This window comes from Coenobita brevimanus, unplaced genomic scaffold (assembly GCF_032717465.1).
Source record: "Coenobita brevimanus isolate Jiangsu-jjx unplaced genomic scaffold, ASM3271746v2 jjx.HiC_scaffold_2705, whole genome shotgun sequence".
Taxonomy (NCBI): Eukaryota; Metazoa; Arthropoda; class Malacostraca; order Decapoda; family Coenobitidae; genus Coenobita; species Coenobita brevimanus.
In genome coordinates, this window is record NW_027643659.1 from 142884 (window position 1) to 164070 (window position 21187).

Here is a 21187-nt window from a genome sequence, read left to right on the forward strand (position 1 = left end):
TCCCTTCCTGCTACGACACAGGTAAGGTCAGATAGGAATTACACCTGACCTGTCCGGTAATGTCCCCCCCAAAATCCCCCTTGGGTTAATCCCCGCTTACAATCTACCCCACCCCACCTCACCTTTACCCCACCCTTTCACACACACACAGGCATAAAAAGGAACCCTTGTATAATCAGTATGTCACTCCCTCTCACTATCTTGACCACTGAAGATGGTGGCAGTGTCCACCGAAACTGTTTGGTAATTATATTCTTCGTCTACAAGTGTGGGTTTTATTCACCGTCTTTGATTATCACGCAAGAGTGATTCATCCAGCCAATACTACGAGCTCTGTATCTTTTCATAGCCCTTCTTCGTGACTAGCATCGTATTCTAGTTATCTATAGTTACAACTGAGCATTCAAGTTGGAGGGATCACAACTTTAAGCAATTACAGTAAACAAACAAACAAAAAGCAAGTGTCGTCCTCTTGACCTCTCGTCTTCGCAGGAATGCAGCGGTGGCGCCATCTTGTGCGTGGAATGCGTGAAGTGCAGGCTCTTGAGTGGAAGGAGCACGGAGCCACGGGAGACTTAATAATATTCGCTAGTCAGCCAGTCTAGAAGCCTGGGACATTTGCCTGAAATAATAATAATAATAATAATAATAATGATAATAATAATAATAATAATAGAAATAACAACAAAACCAGTCATATACATAATTCAATATCTTAGTCACTCGATCTGTCCATTCCGCCCCTTCAGTACGAGGACGCATTTCTGTAAGCTATTTTTTCTAACATGGGAGGTTCGATACGTTTGATTAAGCCTATCCATAAGACTCCTAAAGCTGAGTAAATGCCTCTGAAAGTTGCAAAATATAAAATATAAAACGTCTATATGATATAAAAACCTTTGTTCACCTCCGGGACTCGATCTGTGGCGCCTAGAACAAGTGCTGACGTCATGTTTACACTTTGCTACCTTTAGACGATTTCCTGGAGCTTAAAGAAACCCTCTCGGGATGATGGGACAGACACAATAACCCCTTCAGACAGAGAATGACTTAGTTACTTTGTTCTAGGTAACCGGACGATTTTATTCAGCTTAGGAGATCCCCTCGTAGTGAAGGGGTTGATGGTGACTGTATCTAACCCCTCCAGTACGAAATTTCTCTCCAGAGTTGAAGAAAATCGTCTGGAGGAAGAAAGATGAAAATGGAAAAAAGTGTTAATGTGGACAATGAGTTAGATAAGACTGGTTTGGTTAAGGTAGGGTAGGGATGGGACGGTTGTGGCAGGGTGGGGTAGCGTTGGGTCGGTTATGGCCGGGTGGGGTAAGGTTGGGTTAGTTTTGGCAGGGCGGCGTAGGATTGGGCCGGTTTTGGCAGGGTGGGGTAGGACTGGGTCGGTTTTGGCAGGGTGTGGTAGGAATGGTTCGGTTTTGGCAGGGTGGGGTAGCGTTGGGTCGGTTTTGGCCGGGTGGGGTAGGATTGAGTTTTTTTGGGCAGGGTGGGGTAAGGTTGGGTCGGTTTTGGCAGGGTGGGGTAGGATTGGGTCGGTTTTGGCAGGGTGGGGTAGGAATGGTTCGGTTTTGGCAGGGTGGGGTAGCGTTGGGTCGGTTTTGGCCGGGTGGGGCAGGATTGAGTCTTTTTTGGCAGGGTGGGGTAGGATTGGGTCGGTTTTGGCATGGTGGGGTAGGGTTGGATCGGTTTTGGCAGGGTGGGGTAGGACTGGGTCAGTTTTGTCAGGGTGAGGTAGGATTGTGTCGGTTATGACAGAGTATAGAATAGGTTTTGGTTGGTTTTGGCAGCGTGGGTTAGGATTTGGTCGGTTTTGGCAGAGTGGGGTTTGATTGGGTCGGTTTTGGCAGGGTGGGGTAGGATTGGGTCGGTTTTGGCAGGGTGGGGTAGGATTGGATCGGTTTTGGCAGGGTGAGGTAGGATTGGGTCGGTTTGGACAGGGTGTTAGGACTCCATATTATAATTACAAATCATAATAGTTCCGTCATATCCAACGCCTATTTCACTCAGTTATACTACACTGTCTCATCAGATTTGGGGCGATCTTCTCTACGATTTTTGTTCTTCTCCGCTTAGTTCAGTCCTTTAGTTCATTCATGACCCTTGGCTTTCCTTTTTATTTTATTTTTTATGTGGTGGAGCGCAGGTGCACGAGGCTAGACCACCATTAGTCCAGAATATTAAAGGGTAGGCCACCAAGCTACGCCCTGGTAACGTCTACACGTCAAAACATCTGTCCACCTCTGGGACTTGAACCGCGGAGCGCTGGACGCAGAGCTCTCGGTTTGCGGATGTCACTTTTACTCTTTGCTAGCTTCTGACGATATCCTACAGCTTCAGAAAACCCTCTTAGGATGACGGGACAGAATCATTTAATCTTTCAAGCCGAGAACAACTTATTTACATTGTCCTAGCTGACCGCATGATTTTATTCAGCTTAGGAGATCCCCTGATAGAGATGGGGTTGATGATGGCAGTATTTAACCCTTCCAGTTCGAAATTTCTCTCTACTGTAGAGGTGAAGAAAATCATCCGAAGGTAGAGAGAAGAAAACAGGAAAAGTAATGTAGTGGTGAAAGGGCTGTACAGGGGAGGGTAGGTTAAAGTAGGGTAGAGTTGGGTCGGCAATGGCAGGGTAGGGTAGGGTAGGCTGAGGTAGGCTAGTGTAGGGTTGAGAAGAGTAGGGTAGGGTAAATTGAACTGAATAAGTATATACAATAAAATCTGGCGATACAACAACCAGGGTCATATGCCGCCGGACGACAACGAGAATAAAAGCACTCGAAAAGATGAAATACACACACACACACACACACACACACACACACACACACACACACACACACACACACAATTCATAATTAAAACAAGAAAAACACTAAAACACTAAGAACACTAAAACCACTGTATACTAAATTTTACACGGTAGTGCAGCTGCCTACACCAAGCAAAGGTTTCCCCCTCCACCACAACAAGCATCCTCTCCAAGTACCAACAGAAGACTACAATCCCTCTCCTGCCCGGTGCTCAGAGAGGTAACGATGGCGCAATTCCCCAACAGTGGACACCATCAGCAAAAGCCGAAGAGTCAGGGGGACGAAGCATTCCACACAGAAAGTAGGGGAGAGTCCTCCATTAAAAATCAATGAGAGAACCAGGAATGGCCCATTCGGAGCCAGCATAAAGCCGTCTCCCACCTGCATTCAGACCTCGGCAAATGAAGGGGCCCGTTTACCCACAAATATCACACATTTTGTTGGCCCCCACCGCATCCCACCTACTCTGCCAGTGGGAGCAAACAGTGAGTGGTTAGATGAATATCACTGAGCGAGGCAGGGGAGAGGTGAGGATGGGCGAGAGGCAGCAGCCTTTGCCAGAGCGTCAGCATGCTCATTGCCCACAATGGTACAAAACCACAAAGCAGTCCCTAGCAAGCACAGCCATTCTAAAACACTGTAGACAACAAAAGAGGATTGGACGGGAAAACACAAAATGGAGATCGGCAGAGTCGCTAAAAACTGTATAACAAACAGGAGGGAAGCTAAATATCAATTTGACTGCGAGTAAAATAGCAGTAAGTTCTGCGATAAAAGTAGATACGATGGGGGAAGACTCCTACCACGAATGAAATCGGGAAATATAACACCCAAGCCTGTCCCCTCACGGGATTTCAATCCATCAGTACATACGAGAATCGAGACACTGTGAGAGGAAGCATGTTCTAAAAAATAGCAAAGAGCCGCCTGTGAGGAAAGAAAGGCCCCTCTCTCAGGAAAGTAAACACACGGTTGCACCCCTGAGAGGAGCCAGGGAGCCATCCTTGGTACACGCACAGGACAAACAAGAAAGGTTGGAACATCCACATCCCCCATGGCAGCCTTCACCCTGTACCCAAACGGATGTGGATAGCGAGGATACGGCGAGGCAGACACTCCCTCCGGAACAGAGCCAACAAAATCTTCCTGAACTTTAGCAAAGACGGTGACACTAAGGACACTAGTTTGAGGCACTCCCTCCTCTTGAGGATATGAGGGAAACAAGGTGGCACCAATACGGAAAAATTCCATAATCAGTGAAGGCAACCTACCACGCAAACCAAGATGGTGACCTGCAATACCTGGCTTGTGAAACGGTAGGACAACAGCCCCCGCCAAGAAGCAGGAGTGGACGAATCTCTCCAAATTCTATTTATAAGACTCAGGAGGAAGGACACTGCTTCATCATCCAGGTACCTCAGCACTGCATGGGGAATATTATCGACTCCGGAGAAGTGTCATGACAGGGAAAGGGTAGACCAAAGTTTACAACAAGACAAAGGGATGTTGTAAGTCTCTCCGCCCCCAGAACGGATGTCCAACACCTTAATCTCCTCCACCTCCCTAAGCCTGGCAAAAACCGAAGAACGAGTATCCCTACAGGAGACCTCAGCGGTAGGATAGGGTAGGGAACGCTAGGGCAGGGTAGGCTGGGGTAGGGTAGTGTAGGGCAGAGAAAAGTAGGTTAGGATGGGTTGGTTTAGGCTAAAGTAGGACAGAATAGGAGAGGGGTAAAATGTGCCTAGTCCAGGAACGAAAAATATATCAGTTATCCATGTAACTAGCGTTTTCTATTTCGGTAGATTATTTTCTTGTCTGCCTAAAGTATCGTGATGTACGAACAATGAGATTAGATATCGAAACTGTAAGATGCGAATTAGTTACAAAGACGGTATTTTGTTTTGGCTAACGTTACATCGATACGTTCAGCTAAGAGCAACTCGGCAGAACTGAACAGTATATGACGTGCTAGATGAACGCTGTGACCGGAAAATAAATATATATGTATATATACTTCAGCATACAGTAAGCGATTTTATGTTAACTGAAGAGAAGCCACCACAGCTAATGGGTTAAGTTTACACACACACACACACACACACACACACGTTGCGAAAAGTTTCACTGACGAAGTGGGTGGTTACTGTCCCCCTCGAGCAAGGGGACTGGTGTGTGCGTGTGTGGTCACAGCCTTGCCCTTAGATCGGACTATATGAGCTCTCAGCTCCCTTCCGGGAGGGTAAAAGCTGACGATCACGACCATCAAGTGATCCTGACCGACCCGGTGAATTACACACACACACACACACACACACACACACACACACACCATTACTTGCAACTGGCTGGCCTATCATACAGCCATATCCTATATTCATGAAGTACAACACATCTTACATTTATGTAGTATGTAAAAAAAAAAAAAAAAAAAAAGATGGTTATATAATACAGAACTGGGAAATATGATGATGATGATGATGATGATGAGAGGGGAGTAAACAGGGTGAGATGAGGAGAATGAGAGAGATGGATGGACATAACAGTGAATGTATTATGTATATTAACATGACAAATGCCGAAGTAAGCTGGTAAGGGTGAGGTAATATGGAGCCTGACCCTACCGTGACACCATATAATTATTGATTTATCCACCGATAGATCTATCTATCTATCTATAGCCCGACGCCCTAATCCCGCAAAGAGTGGCCGCAGACAAAACGCCTCCAAGTCGCTCTGTCACCCACCATTTGACTACCCTCCCTCCAACTCACCTCCCCCCATATACCTCTCAACTCCGTCCCTCCACCTCATCCTCGGTCTACCCCTCCCTCTCCCTCCCTCCACTTCACCTACATACACCCTCTTAGTCAGTCTTTCATTCTCCATTCTCTCCACATGTCCAAACCACCTCAGTGTATTTCTCCTAATCTTGTCAACCACATCCACATCCACCCCACAACGTTCCTTCACTTCTTCATTCGTCAACCTGTCCCACCATGTCACTCCACATGCTCCTCTCAAGTAACTCATTTCCACTGCTCCCACTCTTGACTTGTTCCCCTCTTGCAAGGTCCACGCCTCGCTTCCATACATCAGGGTAGGGATCACAATACTATCATGCAGTGACTTCTTAACTTCCATACTCACCTCCCTACTTCTCATCACTGCTTTCAGTGAACCAACAACCTTCCTTCCCTGCTGTACCCTTTCACGCACTTCATCCCCCAAAGTTCCATCCTTACTCATGACACTACCCAAGTACTTGAATATATATATATATATATATATATATATATATATATATATATATATATATATATATATATATATATATAATGATATATATACCTCTCCAGTCCTTCCTTCCATCTCATCCTCAGCCTCCCCCATCCCCTTCCACCTCACCTACACTCTGCTAGTCAGTGTCTCTTCTCCATTCCCTCCAAATGGCCAGACCTTCTCAAGGTATTTCTCATAATACTTTCCATCACATGATACATTGCATAATAATTACCTTAAGCCATGCAAAGGAAGGCATGTTGCCTCGTGTTGTGGCCCCGTGTAGATAGATTAGTATGTAGTCCTCTGCAATTAACTGGTCTAGTGTTGTCAGCACATACCTGTACAAGTAATATATAAGTTTCATATACCTTTGTGCCATTAATGTATTAGGTGGTCCATCTATTGTGCTCTCCAGTCTTGTCTGTTGCAGGAAGGACTGTCTACTAATGTGAGGAACAAAGTCATTTTGGCTGCCTCATGAAATTATTAATTAACTGTACAGTCAGTGAACATAATAGAATAAACAGTAAAAGGCATGAAAAAGGCTATGGGAAGTAGAAAATGATGCAGGGTATGCACTATACTATTTTTACTATAACATGGCTCAGATTTTTGTCCTTTAGTGACTTATTTCATGTTGCTAGTGGGAGAAAAAGACAATACTACACCTGAACATCCTTTTCATAGCATATCTTTATAGGTGACATCATATTCTAGTGTTAATTTATTGTTACAACTCATCATTAATGATGTTGACATGGTAGTTTTAGGCCAAGTTAGAGTAAAAAGGATATAGTATTGCTGACTGAGCTGTCCCAGCAACACATGAACTTTGGTTGCATAATACATGGATCACCCTTGATAAGTTTCACTTATATATTTTATTAAGACTTTATACAAGTTTCATATACTGTACTTGTATTTCCATTGTGTAAGTTAGCAGTACCAGTCATATAAAAGTAGCTGATACTTTATTTATATTTCCATATAAATCACTGTTCCAGCATTAGGCCTACATTATTTTAAAATACAGTAATTTCATTCAAGCTGGAAGAAAACTTACATGAAGAGGTTGTCCATGACATAATCATAGTCTTTGCGTGACCTGTCAGGGAGGAAGCAGGCAGAAAAGACGATGATGGCCTCATTAGCCCCTGGATAGTAACCCCCGTGGCTCAACACTTTCTTGTACGGCTCAATCACCTGCAACATTATCATCACCATCATCATCACCACCATCATCATCATCATCATCATCATCCCAACCTCTTTTCCCATACAAGGGTGGGGTGAGGTAGGGTTAAGAGAGCAATAAAAAACACTAATAAACTAGAGGGAGAACTATCTAATTTCTGCCTAGTTAACTAGGCTGCACTCTCATTCACTCACCATTCATGCTCCTGGGATTCTGACTCCACCTTGCAGTCACAATCCTTACAGAGAGAGTGATGGCCTTGGGAGAGGGGGGGAGAACCAACACATCATCCATTTTGGGATGAGATACTCTAGAAAATATGAGTATGAAACGTATTGAAGACGAGGAAAATTTATATAATTAATGCTGAACGTAGGAAAGCTAAAGCGACATACAGTTAACAAATTAGAAAATTGCCAAATTTCGCAACATCAAAAGCAGTGTTTTGGTGATGAGACTTACGGCAGTGTCTGAGGGGCAGGACTCCCATCGGATGGCATGGATTTCTAATTTTGAGCATCCTGTAAGTTTTTTAAAATTTGCCTCCATTTGCTGTGACAGATAATGATGCATTCTAGAAGATGTGGCAGCACATACAAGAGAGTTTGCTGTATATGCACAATATATTGTATATATATATATATATATATATATATATATATATATATATATAGAGAGAGAGAGAGAGAGAGAGAGGAAGTGAGGAGTGTGTGCTGCAGCACAAGCTATTGATTTGTGATATGGTGTTTAAAGAACAAGTGATGAAAAAGAGGACTTATGTACCTAGGAGGAAAATATGGAAGCTGGAAAATCAAGTAGTAAGGGATGTCTTCTATAGCGAGTTGAGGAGAGTGGTGGCTGAACAAGGAGTCGTAGACCGAGGCGTTAATGAACAGTACAGAGCCCTTAAGAACAATCTCTTGAGAGTTACTGATGTAATGTGTGGTTGGACAAGAGGACCACCAAGACATAAAGTAGCTTGGTGGTGGGATGAGGGTGTAGAAGCTGCAATTAAGATGAAAAGAAGGCTTTTCTGGGAATGGAAGAAGGATGGTAGCAAGGAGGAATACTTGGCTGCCAAGCATAGGGCTAGAAGAGAGGTATACAGGGTGAAGTCTGAGTCACAGAGACTTTTTCTTGATAACCTAAACCAAGGGTCTATCATTAATTTTAGTATTTGCCCCAAGTAACTGTACTCCTTGACTACTTCAAGAATTTCTTCTGGTATACTGATGATGCCTTTGGTGTGTGAAGATTACACATTACAGTAGTTTTAGTCCAGTTCATCTTTAGCCCTACTTTGAGCCTTTCTCTGTTTGGGTCATTTAACTATTCTTGCAATAAATGTACCATCATGCAATCCCATTTTGTCCATATAAAAAGGAGCCCTGAGGCCCAGGGATAGGCTACCCATTCCTAATATTTATAGGCAATGGTGACCAGCCCCACTTTCCCGTGAGTGGCATTGTGCAAGCAAAGAGCCCCCAACTTCCTCCTCAGATGAAACCCATAGAGGCTCCATCTGGTCACAGTGCCTTAACCCACTAAACCACCAAAAACCATTTGGTTATACAGATATACTGACTGAAAGTATCCAAGCAGATGTTGCTCATAAAGGTGTACAGTACGTACTATGGGTGGATGGGGTTTACTGCTCACACAATACCATTCTGGGACAATAGATTGGTCATTCTCACTTCAAAAATCAGGAATTAAGTAGACCAACCCAGGGTCCCTATGTTCCTGGTGGGGCAATAAAAGATTGGATGATGGATAAATGATGATGTACTGACCTTCATGTCAATCCTCCGTTCAATTCCAGATATGACAACTGATCGCCATGACCGTTCCTCACTGGTTTCCTGCACTGCTGTGTACTCAGGTAGTGGCTCTATCCTTGGCTGAGGACCCAGACCTGAATCAAGATAGAAGGGTCTTGTTATCTATTCTTTTTTCTTCTTCTTCTTCTTTTTTTTTTTTTTTGAGAAGGGATGTCTTCATGTTGTGTCACTGATATAACCAGGCAACTCCACTGCCTGATAATGCTAATGCCCCTGAACTCTCATCCTATCCCCTGAAAAGAGGTTGATGGACTGCAGGGGAAGGACAATGTACACCTGCAGTCCACTGGGTTCATGTTTCAGATGAGCATGATGGCACAACAACAGCAGTTTTTTTTTTTTTTTTTTTTTTTTACAAATAAAGCCACTGTAAGTTACAGAAAGATTGAGTGTTAAAGTTCTTTTGTCACCTGTAAAGCTCACTTGCCAATTTCCCTGTTTCGGTAGTAGATGGATGGCTATCATCAACTCGGGAGATACTACCATGAGAGTGGTATGTGATTACAAGCTCTGTAACAAGGCACATAATCATCACTCTCAGGCATGAAACTTTGACAAATTGTTAGAGTCCAGGATGAGACATTTATATTGTTACAAAGCTTACCGAACATCTCTGATATCTTTTTTCAGCAGTTATCAGCAACTGTAGGAAAGTAATTAGCTAGTTTTGGCACTTAATTTAGTTGCCAGTTCATATAAAACATAAGTAATACCATGATCAACCCTGTATGGTATGACGATTCCACGAGAGGAAACATGGCATCATTTTGCTTGTGCATGTACCTTATATATCCTACTGGCTGCATGGAAAAAACTGTGATATTATGGAACTTATCACTGTAGTGCATTTATTTTAGGTGAATAACCAAGGGGACGCATTCCTGCCTAATAACTATAGATTCATGAAATTCATGCAAGGTCACATGCTATAAAACTGCTTCAAAGAAACTTGGATTTTCATACAAAATCCATAATGTCTACCCTAATGAGCAGTTAGCTGTAATTTGCAAGTCATGTGCAGTCTCAGCATAAATAATGCTTTCCCATGTGGAGTGGATGTGGAGATGTTCCACTAAAACAACTGGACAAAATTCAGAGCAAAGCTATAAGAATAATTAATAATCCTGCAATTATAAATTAACTACCTCTCTTACAAGTCAGACAAAGTATTGCCTCCCTTGAATTATTTTACAGATACTTTTATGGCAAATTCTCAGACAAAGTTGCATCCATTGTGCCACCTCTCCATACATTCCCCTGTGCTACATGGGCATCTGGTAGCACCATGACTTGACTGTCACACTGCCATATTGTAGAACTTCTGCATATCAGAATTCCTTTATTCTCCAAACTACTTCTCTCTGGAACTTGATTCCCCAGATTTTTCCCCAAAACTTCAGCCTTCAGCAGTTTAAGTCAAACTGTTGCAGAGTTTTTATGAATGGAGGATACCTGTAATTTGGTGTATGATATTTTGTTTTGTTTGGTTTTTCCTTCCTCTGTTTGTCTTTTGTTTCGAAAGAAAAAAATGGACAAGAACCCAGTAAATTGCAGGTTGAAGTTGCCCTTGCATTCAATCATCCTCCTTTCAGGGGATAGGAAGACTGGGAGGGCTTGTATAACTGGGCAGTAGTATCACCCCATTACACTGGTGTCACCTTGTGAAGTCATCCCTATCCAGAACCATGCAACCTTTTGATACAGCCAGACCAATTGTCAGTCAGCAATACTCACACTCCATGATGGATTTCACCATGGGTGTCTGGAGAGGGGGGCAAGGGGGGGCAGTTGCCCCACCTTAGAATTCCAAAGTGTGTCTGGAACTTTTCCGGACGTCACGTATATTTTCGTTCCTTTGAGTTATAGCACATCAGCATATGAATACTTTTCGCCTGCAATTTAAGTACATCTTGATACTATATTTTATAGTGAATTATATGTTCGGTCGGCACATATATGTATAATTTCTTTAATTTTGCCCCCCCTTACAAAAATCCTGCAGATGCCCCTGGATTTCACAGTTCATCCAGTGTATCTGTGTCAACACGGGTGAGCACATTGGTGAACGCGCCACATGAAAGCATCTGTGTATCATCTTCATCACTGTCACATAGGTTCTTTTCATGTAACCTTTTGTTGTAACCAAACAGCTCTTAGCAATACTTACATTCCATAATGGATTCCTGCCGTACATCTAGTGTGTCTGCATCATCAATGAACTTGTCTTGTGAAAGCACCTGTGCGTGATTGTCATTATTTCATATAACCCTTTGATATATTCAGACCAGGTGATGACATAATTATGGAGGTATGCAAAATGTAGGAGGACTGCTTGATGTAACAGAATGGGTTAAGGTAAGCCTGTGCCCATGGTCAGACACGATGAAATGGCTGTTAATCCTTTGCCCAGAGTTAACACATAAAGAAAAAGAGAAAAAAACTCACGCTCCATGATGGATTCCTCTAGTTCATCCGGTGTGTCTATGTCATCTGGCGTAAGCATATCAGTGAACTCATCATGTGAGAGCATCTGTGCGTCATCGTCGTCGTCGTCATCATCGTCATTGGTGTGTTGGCTGAGGGAGGAGAGGGAGTGTTGGTCGTCCTCCACCGCCACTGTCAGAAGCTCCTCTGTCACTGTCAAACGTTTCTTCCGGGTCACCTCCAAGCTTGACGGACGCTCTGTAGAAGAGATGCTCAAAAATAAGAAACTGGGAGTGAGATTCTTGAACATAACTGTATTTATGATCAAGGCCCTGTTATAACTGTGATATGTATTCCCAGGAAGGACAAAGAAAGGACAGTACAGTGTCTTCCCATGTCTCTTGTTCTTCCCAGAAAAAGAAATCTTGGTTATGAGAGATATTATCGTAGGTTAATATATATATTTTTTGAGGGAAGAACAAGAAAAGGGCAGTACAGAATCTCTCATATCTCTGGTTCTTCCTGTAAAATACATATAAGTTATAACAGGGAATCGATTGCAAATGTGTTTGAGAATCCCACCTTGGGATTGGATTCATAAATACACATAGCCCCGTATTCTCTTTGGTTAAGTAGGCCTAGATTTTATCTGTGTGTCTGATATAATGTACCATTGTATCTCTGTTTCTAATATACTGTTGATATATACAGTTAACTTTTGTGGTAGATGGGGGGGACAATCATCCTGTCACTCAGTGTAGGGATGCCCTATGGTCTCTACACTGAGTGACAAGCCTAAAGGTTTCCTGTACCCTGGAAACCATTTACTACACTGGGTGGTAACCATATAACTGGGGTTTTTGGCAAGGTTAAGTATACCCCAGATTCCCCTATCAAAAATCACTTAATCATGGCAAATGTTTTGGAGAGCCTCAGAGGACCCAATACCAGCCAAGGACCCCAACCAAATGGACAGGTTTCATGGCCATGTGGAATGTGAGAGGTGTGAATCAGGACAGCAAGAGGGCGGAAGTGGTGAATGTGTTCAAGAGTGCGAGATATGCCATGATGACACTGTGTGAAACAAAGATGAAAGGGTGTGCAGTGGAGGAGTGGGAGGGTGTAAAGTGTGTGAGGTCGGGCATGAATGGGCGAGGAAGATGCAAGGAAGGAGTTGCTTTGTTGATGAATGAGGTGTGGCAGAATGGAATGAGAGATTACAAATGTGTCACCTTGAGATGTATGTATGTCATGTTCAAGTTTGAGAAGGTGAAAGTGGCTGCCACTGTGATTCTAGCATATGCACAGTGTGATGACAGGAGTGAGAGAGAGAAAGACAGGTTTTGGAATGAGCTGGATGAAGCAGTGGGAGAAATGCCTAGGAGCTAGAAAGTGATTGTAATGGGCAATATGAATGGAAGAGTAGGCACTGGTCCTGAGGATGACATAATGGGTTGTAATGGAGTACCAGGAGAAATTGATAACGGGAAGCAACTGAAGGATATATGTCAGGAAAGGAGGTCCTGCATTTGTAACTCGTATTTCAAACACAGAGATGCACATAAATATACATGGTATAGAGGGAATGGGGATCAAGTTGAAAGAAGCCTGATTGATTATGTGCTTGTGGAGGTCGATGCTGGGAATGGTTGCTGATACGAAGGCAGTAAGAGGACGATGTGGTCTGTCAGATCATATGATTGTGGTATGCAAGATCAAGCTGAAAGGAGTGAGGTGGACCAGGAGAGAGAGGAGCAGTCAGGGAGAAAGTCTGAAAGTCGAGAATCTGAGGATCAAAGAAATGGATGAATACAGGACCAAAGAAGGGGAGAGTTAGAATCAGTATATTGGAATGAAATGGATCTGGACAGCCTGTAGAATGCATATAGGGATTGCTTAGTTAGGAATGCTGAAGTGGTGTGTGGTGTGGCAAGAGTAACAACAAAGAAGAAAGGTACGGCATGGTGACGTGAAGAGATTAAGAGAGCGGTGAAGGAAAAGAGAACGAAGTGGCTGGAGTGGTTAAAGGACAGGGGTTCAATTGAAATAAGAACTGAATATATTGAGTGCAAGAAGCACGTAAAGAGACTAGTGAAGAGGAAAAGGAGATAAATGATGATCAAGGAAGAAAAATGAATGCAAATTCCTCTGAAAATAGGAAGTTATACTGGAAAGAGGTGCAGAAATGTAGAAGTGACAGTGGAAAGAAATGTGAAAGAGTGAAGGATGTAAGTGGTAGATTTTTAACCCATGGGGATGAAGTAGGGACAAGATGGAGAGAATATTTTGAAAGCTTGGTGAATACGTATAGAGAGAGCAGAGCCACTGTAAACATGATTGGGTTTGAGGATGCGCAGAGGAATGCAGTGATAGGAAACGTGACACTTGCACAGGTGAAGAATGCTGTGAAGTGGCTGAAACATGGGAAAGTAGTTGAGGTGTATGCAGAGATAATTAAGTGTAGTGGAGAGAGCAGAATGAAGTGCTTTTTGGAGATATGTAAGAAGGCATGGATGAGTGAAACTGTGCCAGCAGATTGGAAAAAGGCTGTGATTGTACCCCGGTAGTTGAGCAAAGTGGGTACAAGGATTATTGTGGCATAAGTTTATTAAGTGTGGTAGGGAAGGTATTTGGAAGAATTATTATAGAGAAAGTAAGAAAGATATCAGAAGTCCTAGTGAGTGGTGAACAGGGTGGCTTTAGGAGTGCCAGAGAATGTGTGGATCAAATATTTGCTGTGAGACAAATAGTGGAGAAGGCTTGTGAGAAGGACTTTAAGGTGTTTATGGCATTCAAGGATCTGGAAAAAGCATACAGCAAAGTAGATAGAGAAGGATTGTGGAAGATTTTGCACATGTACGATGTAGTTGGGAAACTGCTAGGTGCCATCAAGAGTTTTTATGATAGCAAATGAAGCATGTGTAAGGGTAAATGGGCATCTAAGTGAATGGTTCATGATCGGTGTGGGTGTGTGACAAGGTTGTGTGATGTCCCCATGGTTGTTCAGTATATATATGGATGGGGTGATGAGAGAAGTAAAAACATGAGTAATGGAGAGAGGGATGGCATTGGTACTGAATGGTGATGGATGGAATATCTCAAATTTGTTGTATGCTGATGATGGAGTACTACTTGCAAATACTGGACAAGAACTTAGTAGACTAGTGCAGAGTTTTGCAGATGTCTGTAACTGTCGTGCCTTGAAAGTAAATGTAGAAAAGAGTAAAGTGATGGTTATTGAGAAAGAAGGTGACTCCCAGTGTGATGTTACAGTGAATGGAGAAAGACTGCAATTGGTGAGAGAGTTCAAGTACCTGGGTACAGTGATAGAAAAGAGAGGAAAATGTGCAAAAAAAGTGGAAAGTCAAGTGACACAAGGAAGTAAAGAAGCTGGTGCTATTAAGACCTTGATAACAAACAGAGGCTTGAGTGTTGCAGCTGTGCGAGGCTAACATGAAGAAGTGTTCGTGCCAACTTTAACATATGGATGTGAGAGTATGGTGTGGCATGAAAATGAAAAGTCAAGAGTGAGAGCGGTAGAGATGGGACTGCTGAGGATTGTATGTGGAGTACAGAGAGTGGATAGGATACAAAATAATGATTCGTGAACGATGTGGAGTGAGGAAGTCTGTGGACACCAGAGTCAGAGAGAGTGCACTGAGATGGTATGGTCATATGGAGAGAATGGATAACAATAGAGTGGTGCAAAAGGTATATCTGAGCAAATTTGAAGAAGGGAGGAGGCGAGGTAGGCCAAGGAGAAGGTGGAGGGGTATGGTGGATGAGTGTGTGAGGAAGAAAGGTATGGAAGTCAGTGAGGCTAGGTAACTGACAGGAGATCAAGCTGGCTTGATGAATGTTGTGAGAAGAAGCTCATGATCAGGGATTTGGCACCCCTTTTTAACGTGATAGCATCCAGAGTGATTATATTGGATACGTTTATGTGAAACTACAGAGTGTGGTGAATGTTTTTAACGTATCAGATAGATCCAGGATTCTGGAGGCTTGAATGATGAGTGAATGGAAGCATGGACCATTGTACTGGGCAAATTTGGGCTGTCTAGACATTGCTGCTCCTCACCCTGCCCTAGGGTGGGAAAAGAGGTCCGGATGATACTGACTTTCAGTTATCTGCCATCACAATATACGGCTGAAGGCAGTATCTGGCGCTGCTGGCTCAGCTCTGTTAAAGCAATATCATTCATGGGAAAGTTTTTAGGATAGAGGGTCGACAGGGATAGTAACACAGTATCCTGCTCGACGCTGAATGTCGAGCCGATGGAGGGTATTATGCAATATCTGGTGTTTCACTTTATTTGGCATAGGGCTTGGCTGAATTATGCAGGATAATTGAAAGTTTACTGTACACATTTACAGTCACACTCTTCAGCCAGTCATCTGGAACAACACACTGATATATAATTGAGTTTTTCAAATCAGCAACTAAACCCACTCATATATATCTCCTGAGGCCTTCAGCTTTTCAGCAGTAAATCCAGAAACACCCACCACCTTCCCCAACTGCATATTGCCTATCGCTCTGCTCCCAGTATCAGCATCAATCAAAGTTCAAGGGCCAAACTTTGGATCTGTTGACTCTAAACTTTCCCTGTTCCAGTCAGACTCCTCATTCAGCAAACAGTTATAATGCTCTCTCCAGGGATCTTTAATATCTTCACTGTCTACCATTACCATTTTTTCATCATTCTTCATATACTGCTTACCTATGATATCCCTGTTTTCCCTTTTTGTCTGATTTTCTACCTTAAATACCACGTTCTTCCTTTTCAGATGAATAATGTTGGCAGTGATGATGATGATGATGATGATGATGATGATGATGGTCCTTTATGTATTATAAGTTGATGATGATGATGGTGGTGGTGGATCCTTGATGCTTCCTAAGTTTATAGTGATGATGATGACAATGAGAGTGATGATGTTGATGAAGATTCTTTACATATCCTAAGTTGATGATGAGAATAATGATGATCCTTTACCTTTCCTAAGGGTGACCTGGCCGGTTGGGGGTGAGACAACAGCGGTGTAGAGAGAATAATCGTCCTCTGTAGGGGTGACAGGTGGCTGTGAGGTTTCTTCCCTCTCTGCAAGTCGCACTCCCCCACACTCCTCACTGCCAGGCTCCACCAGGTATCGGAGGGTTGTCGGGGAGCTTGGGAAGTCCACTGGGGGTTGACAGGAAGGGAAATTGACAGATAGACTGATGCTTTAGTTTACTGGATGAATAAGTAGATTAGACAGATTGGTAGTTAGAATTATAGACTGTTTTTTTTAATTGACTTATATGATCACATGCTTTTATGACTGTAACATTTAGCACATTTTTTTCATTGGTGTTTTTCACTGCTACATTGCCCATTTTTCTCATTATACCTGTATGTTCATTTCCTCACTTACAGTATATGATTGCTAGAACACTAAATTCATTAAAAAATCATTTGTTATACAATCCATCCACCCATCCATCATCCAATCCTACATTGCCCCTTGAGGAGTGTAGGAGCCCGGGGCTAGGCAGTTGGTCCTGACATTTAAGATGAGAGTGACCAGCCTCACTCATCCCTGAATGGCACTACATGAGCAATCAACCCCAACCATCCCCTGGATATAAACCTTCACCGCTCAACCCCAATCACCCCTTGGATATAAACCTTCACCAGCTCAATCTGATTGGAGTGCAATAATTACCCACAAAACCACCAGGAGCCAAAATTTGGTTATATGGTTACCACCCAGTGTAGTAAATGATTTCCTGGTGTACAGGAAACCATCTGGCTTGTCACTCAGTGTAGAGTCACCCACAGGCAGAAGGAAGAGGAAAGAATGAAGGAAAGAAAGACAGAAGAAGGAGTGTAAAGTTACCCATAGGCAGAAAGACAAGGAAAGAATGAAGGAATGGAAGACAGAAGAGGATGGAAGGAAAGAAGGATGGAGGAGAGGAAAGGGCAGACACCCAACAGCAGCACTACACTGAGTGAGTGGATGGTGAGCATTCCCACCCACTTTCAAAAATGCATCCCATTCATATAATGATGGCATGCTGTTGATAAATAAGTAGACATTTTGTTGACCACAATAACATTCCTCTGTAGGCATAAATTTATAAAACTGCATTTTTCTTTTCTCCATCCAGTTGACACTACATCAAACTCAGTCTGTAACTTGCTTAACATCATACATGTACCATGTCCACTAACATTTACAGAATATATAGAAGAGTATGTATAATGCATGAATATTATAACCTCTTTCATGTTGTCTCTATATCAGAAAGGGTGTACTCAGGGTGTGTGTGAAGTTGAAGGGTGTATTATTATTATTTGTATTATTATTATTATTATTATTATTATTATTATTCTGTGGTAGGTGGGGGCACTCACCATCCACTCATTCAGTGTAATGCTGCTCGCAGGTGCCAGCCCTTTCCTCTCCTCCTTCCTTCTTTCCATCCTTCCTCTTCTGTCTTTCTTTCCTTCTTTCTTTCCTCTTCCTTCGGTCTGCGGGTGACTCTACATTGAGTGACAAGCCAAATGATTTCCTGTACACCAGGAAGCCAAATGCTGCACTTGGTGGTAACTATATAACCAGATTATGGCGCCTGTGGTTTAGTTGGTAATTAAGGCACTCCAATCGGATTGAGCCGATGGAAATTTATATCCAAGGGATGGTTGGGGTTTATTGCTCATGTAATGCCACTCAGGGATGAGTGCGACCAGTCACACTCATCATCAATGTCAGGACCAACCTGCCTTGCCCAGGGCTCCTACTCTCCTCGTGGGGCAACACAGGATTAGATGATGGATGGATGGATGGATGGATTATTATTATTATTGTTATTATTACATGATTGGATGATGGATGGATGGATTATTATTATTATTATTATTATTATCATGATAGAGAAGTTAGAAGGAGAGTGGAAGATAAAAATGGTAGATTGATGGTGGAGAGGGGAGAAAAAGTGAGTAGACGGAGAGAACACTTTAAGGAACTGTTAAACATAGAGAATGAAAGTAATGTGAGTATAAGTGGCTTGGGAGTGGCTGGGAGCAGGAGGTAGGTGAGAAGGGAGGAAGAGATCAGTAGGATGGAAGTAGTGGAAGCAATGAAGTAAGTAAAAATGGGGAAAGCTCTAGGAATTGATGAGGTGTGTGGTGAAATGCTAAAGCATGGGGAAGAGATAGTAGTGAAATGGATATGGAAGATGTGAAGATTGGCTTGGTAGGAAGATAGAATCCTAGAGGATTGTAAGTCATGTATAATTTTTCCCCTGTACAAAGGAAAAGGTGAAAAAGAAGTGTGTATCAATCATAGGGGTATTTGTGTAATAGGAACAGTATATGGTAGGATGCTTACTGACAGAGTTAGAGAAATAACAGAGGAATAAGTTGGAGAAGAAGAGGGAGATTTTAGGAAGGGAAGAGGTTGTGTAAATCAGGTACTCATCCTTAGGTCTTTAGTGGAAAAGTTTCTAGAGAAGGGAAAGAAGTTGTATGCAGCCTTCATGGATTTGGAGAAGGTATATGACAGAATGGATAAACATAGCATGTGGAAAATATTAAAAATATACAGTAAAAGTCCTGTAATCTGAATGACAGGGGACTGAGGGTCTTTTGAACACCTTTTTTTTTTTTTTTTTTTTTTTTTTAATACTATTGAGAGGGACCTCAGAAAACATTAGAAATATGTACATGATCATTAAATAAACACTTAATATAATATGGGTCATTGTTTTACTCGCTGGAAATGCATAAAGGTGTAGCTGAATAGTTGCAGGCAGTTATTCCAAGTCCAAGAGCAAGTCCAAGCCAGATAAATCCTTTGATAAAGCCCAGACAAAGCCCAGAGAAAAAATCCACTTGATTTACTTAGTTTTCACTCAGTTCACTAAACAGTAACTTACTGTAATTCACTTAATTTTCACTTAATACACTTATATTTATTACTGCATTTAAAATTATCTGCCAGCTCAAAAAATTTGGAGTATTGGGATATTCAGATTATTGGTGGTTGGATTAAAGGACTTTTACTTAATAGAGTAAATGGGAAGCTGCTGAATGCTGTGAAGAATATGTATGAGGGTGCTAAGGCTGCAGTGCGTTTGGATGGTGAACTGAGTGAATTTTTCTATCTGAATGTTGGATTCAAACAGGGATGTGTCATGACTCCATCATTGTTCAATCTGTATATGGATAGGATTATAAAAGAGATGCAAGGTAGGGCAGTGAATACTGGTGCAGCCCTAATGAGAGAGAGCAGCATTTGGAAACTTCCTGTTCTGTTGTTTGCAGATAATACCGGTACTGTATTGTTAAGAAAAGACAAAGGGGAACTGCAAGGCTTGGTGAAAGAGTTTGGGAAAGCGTATAAGAAATGGAATCTAAAGGTGAACATAGGGAAAAGTAAAGTTATGGTCTTGGAGAGAAATGAAGTCACTGAATGGTCTGTGAGGTTGGATGATGTGGAAATGGAAAATGTGAGTCTGTTTAAGTACAGTACTTGGGTAGTGTGATGAGTAACGGTGGAAGTTTGGAGGATGAAGTGCTTCAAAGGGTACAACAGGGAAGAAAGGTTGCTGGTGCTTTGAAAACGGTGATAAAAAATAGAGAAGTGAGCATGGAAGTAAAAAAGCCGCTCCATGAGAGTATTGTGAAACCTGCTGTAACATATGGAAGCAAAGCTTGTGCCTTGTTGGAAGGACACAAGTCAAGTGTGACAGCAGTGGAAATGAGTTATTTGAGAGGAGCATGTGGAGTTACATGGAGAGACAGACAAATGAGGAAGTGAAGAAGCATTGTGGTGTGGATGTGTATGTGACAGAAAGGATTAGGAGAAATACACTGGCCATGTGGAAACAATGGAGAGTGAGAGACTAATGAGGAGAGTGTATGTGAGTGAGGTGGAGGAGGGGAGAGGGAGGAGGAGGCCAAGAATGAGATGGAGGGATGGAATGGAGAGGTATGTGAGAGGGGTGTGTGAGCTGAGGGGAGGGCAGTGAAATGGCAAGGGACAGGGTGACGTGGAAGTGATTTGTTTGTGGCTACCCTTTACGGGATCAAGGCGACTGGGAGTTGATAGATAGGTAGATAGATTATTATTAGTAGTAGTAGTAGTAGTATTAGTATTAGGATTAGTATCAGTATTGTTATTACTATTATTACAGTACAGTAAATGTCCTCTAATACGAATCACATGGAACTGAGGGTCTTTTGATTGTTTTTTTTAGGACTATTAAGAGGGGCCTTTGAAAACATTTCAAATATGTACATGATCTTTAAATAAACACATAAATGATATGAATTATTGTTTTACTCACTGGAAATGCATAGAAGTGTAGATGAATAGATGAAGGCACGTATATCCAAGTCCATGGGCAAGTCCAAACCAGATAAATCCTTAGATATAGCCCAGAAGAATTGGAAAAACACCAGAAAAAATAGAAAATTTTTGCCTTGGCAAATTCTGAATATTGGGATTTTCGGATTATTGGTGGTCGGATTGGAGGACTTTTACTGTATTATTAATATTACTATTTTATCTATCCATCTATCTATCTATTGCCAGATGGCTCAATCCCATAAGGGGTGACCACAAACAAATGG

General features: G+C 42.3%; 1 protein-coding gene across 3 annotated transcripts in view; it reads right to left on the reverse strand.

The window, feature by feature from the left end:
• Positions 1-494: 494 nt before the first annotated feature.
• The window catches only part of LOC145390006 (uncharacterized), a 39224-nt gene continuing 18531 nt past the window's right edge, over positions 495-21187 (reverse strand). For all 3 annotated transcript variants that reach the window (XM_080265098.1, XM_080265100.1, XM_080265099.1), the window contains exons 5-10: positions 16565-16750; positions 11586-11822; positions 9093-9214; positions 7168-7307; positions 6337-6442; positions 495-622 (exon numbers count right to left, since the gene is read on the reverse strand). In XM_080265098.1, the coding sequence (XP_080121224.1) occupies positions 602-622; positions 6337-6442; positions 7168-7307; positions 9093-9214; positions 11586-11822; positions 16565-16750 (812 nt within the window). In that variant the 3' untranslated portion in view covers positions 495-601. The remainder of the gene's footprint in view (positions 623-6336; positions 6443-7167; positions 7308-9092; positions 9215-11585; positions 11823-16564; positions 16751-21187) is intronic.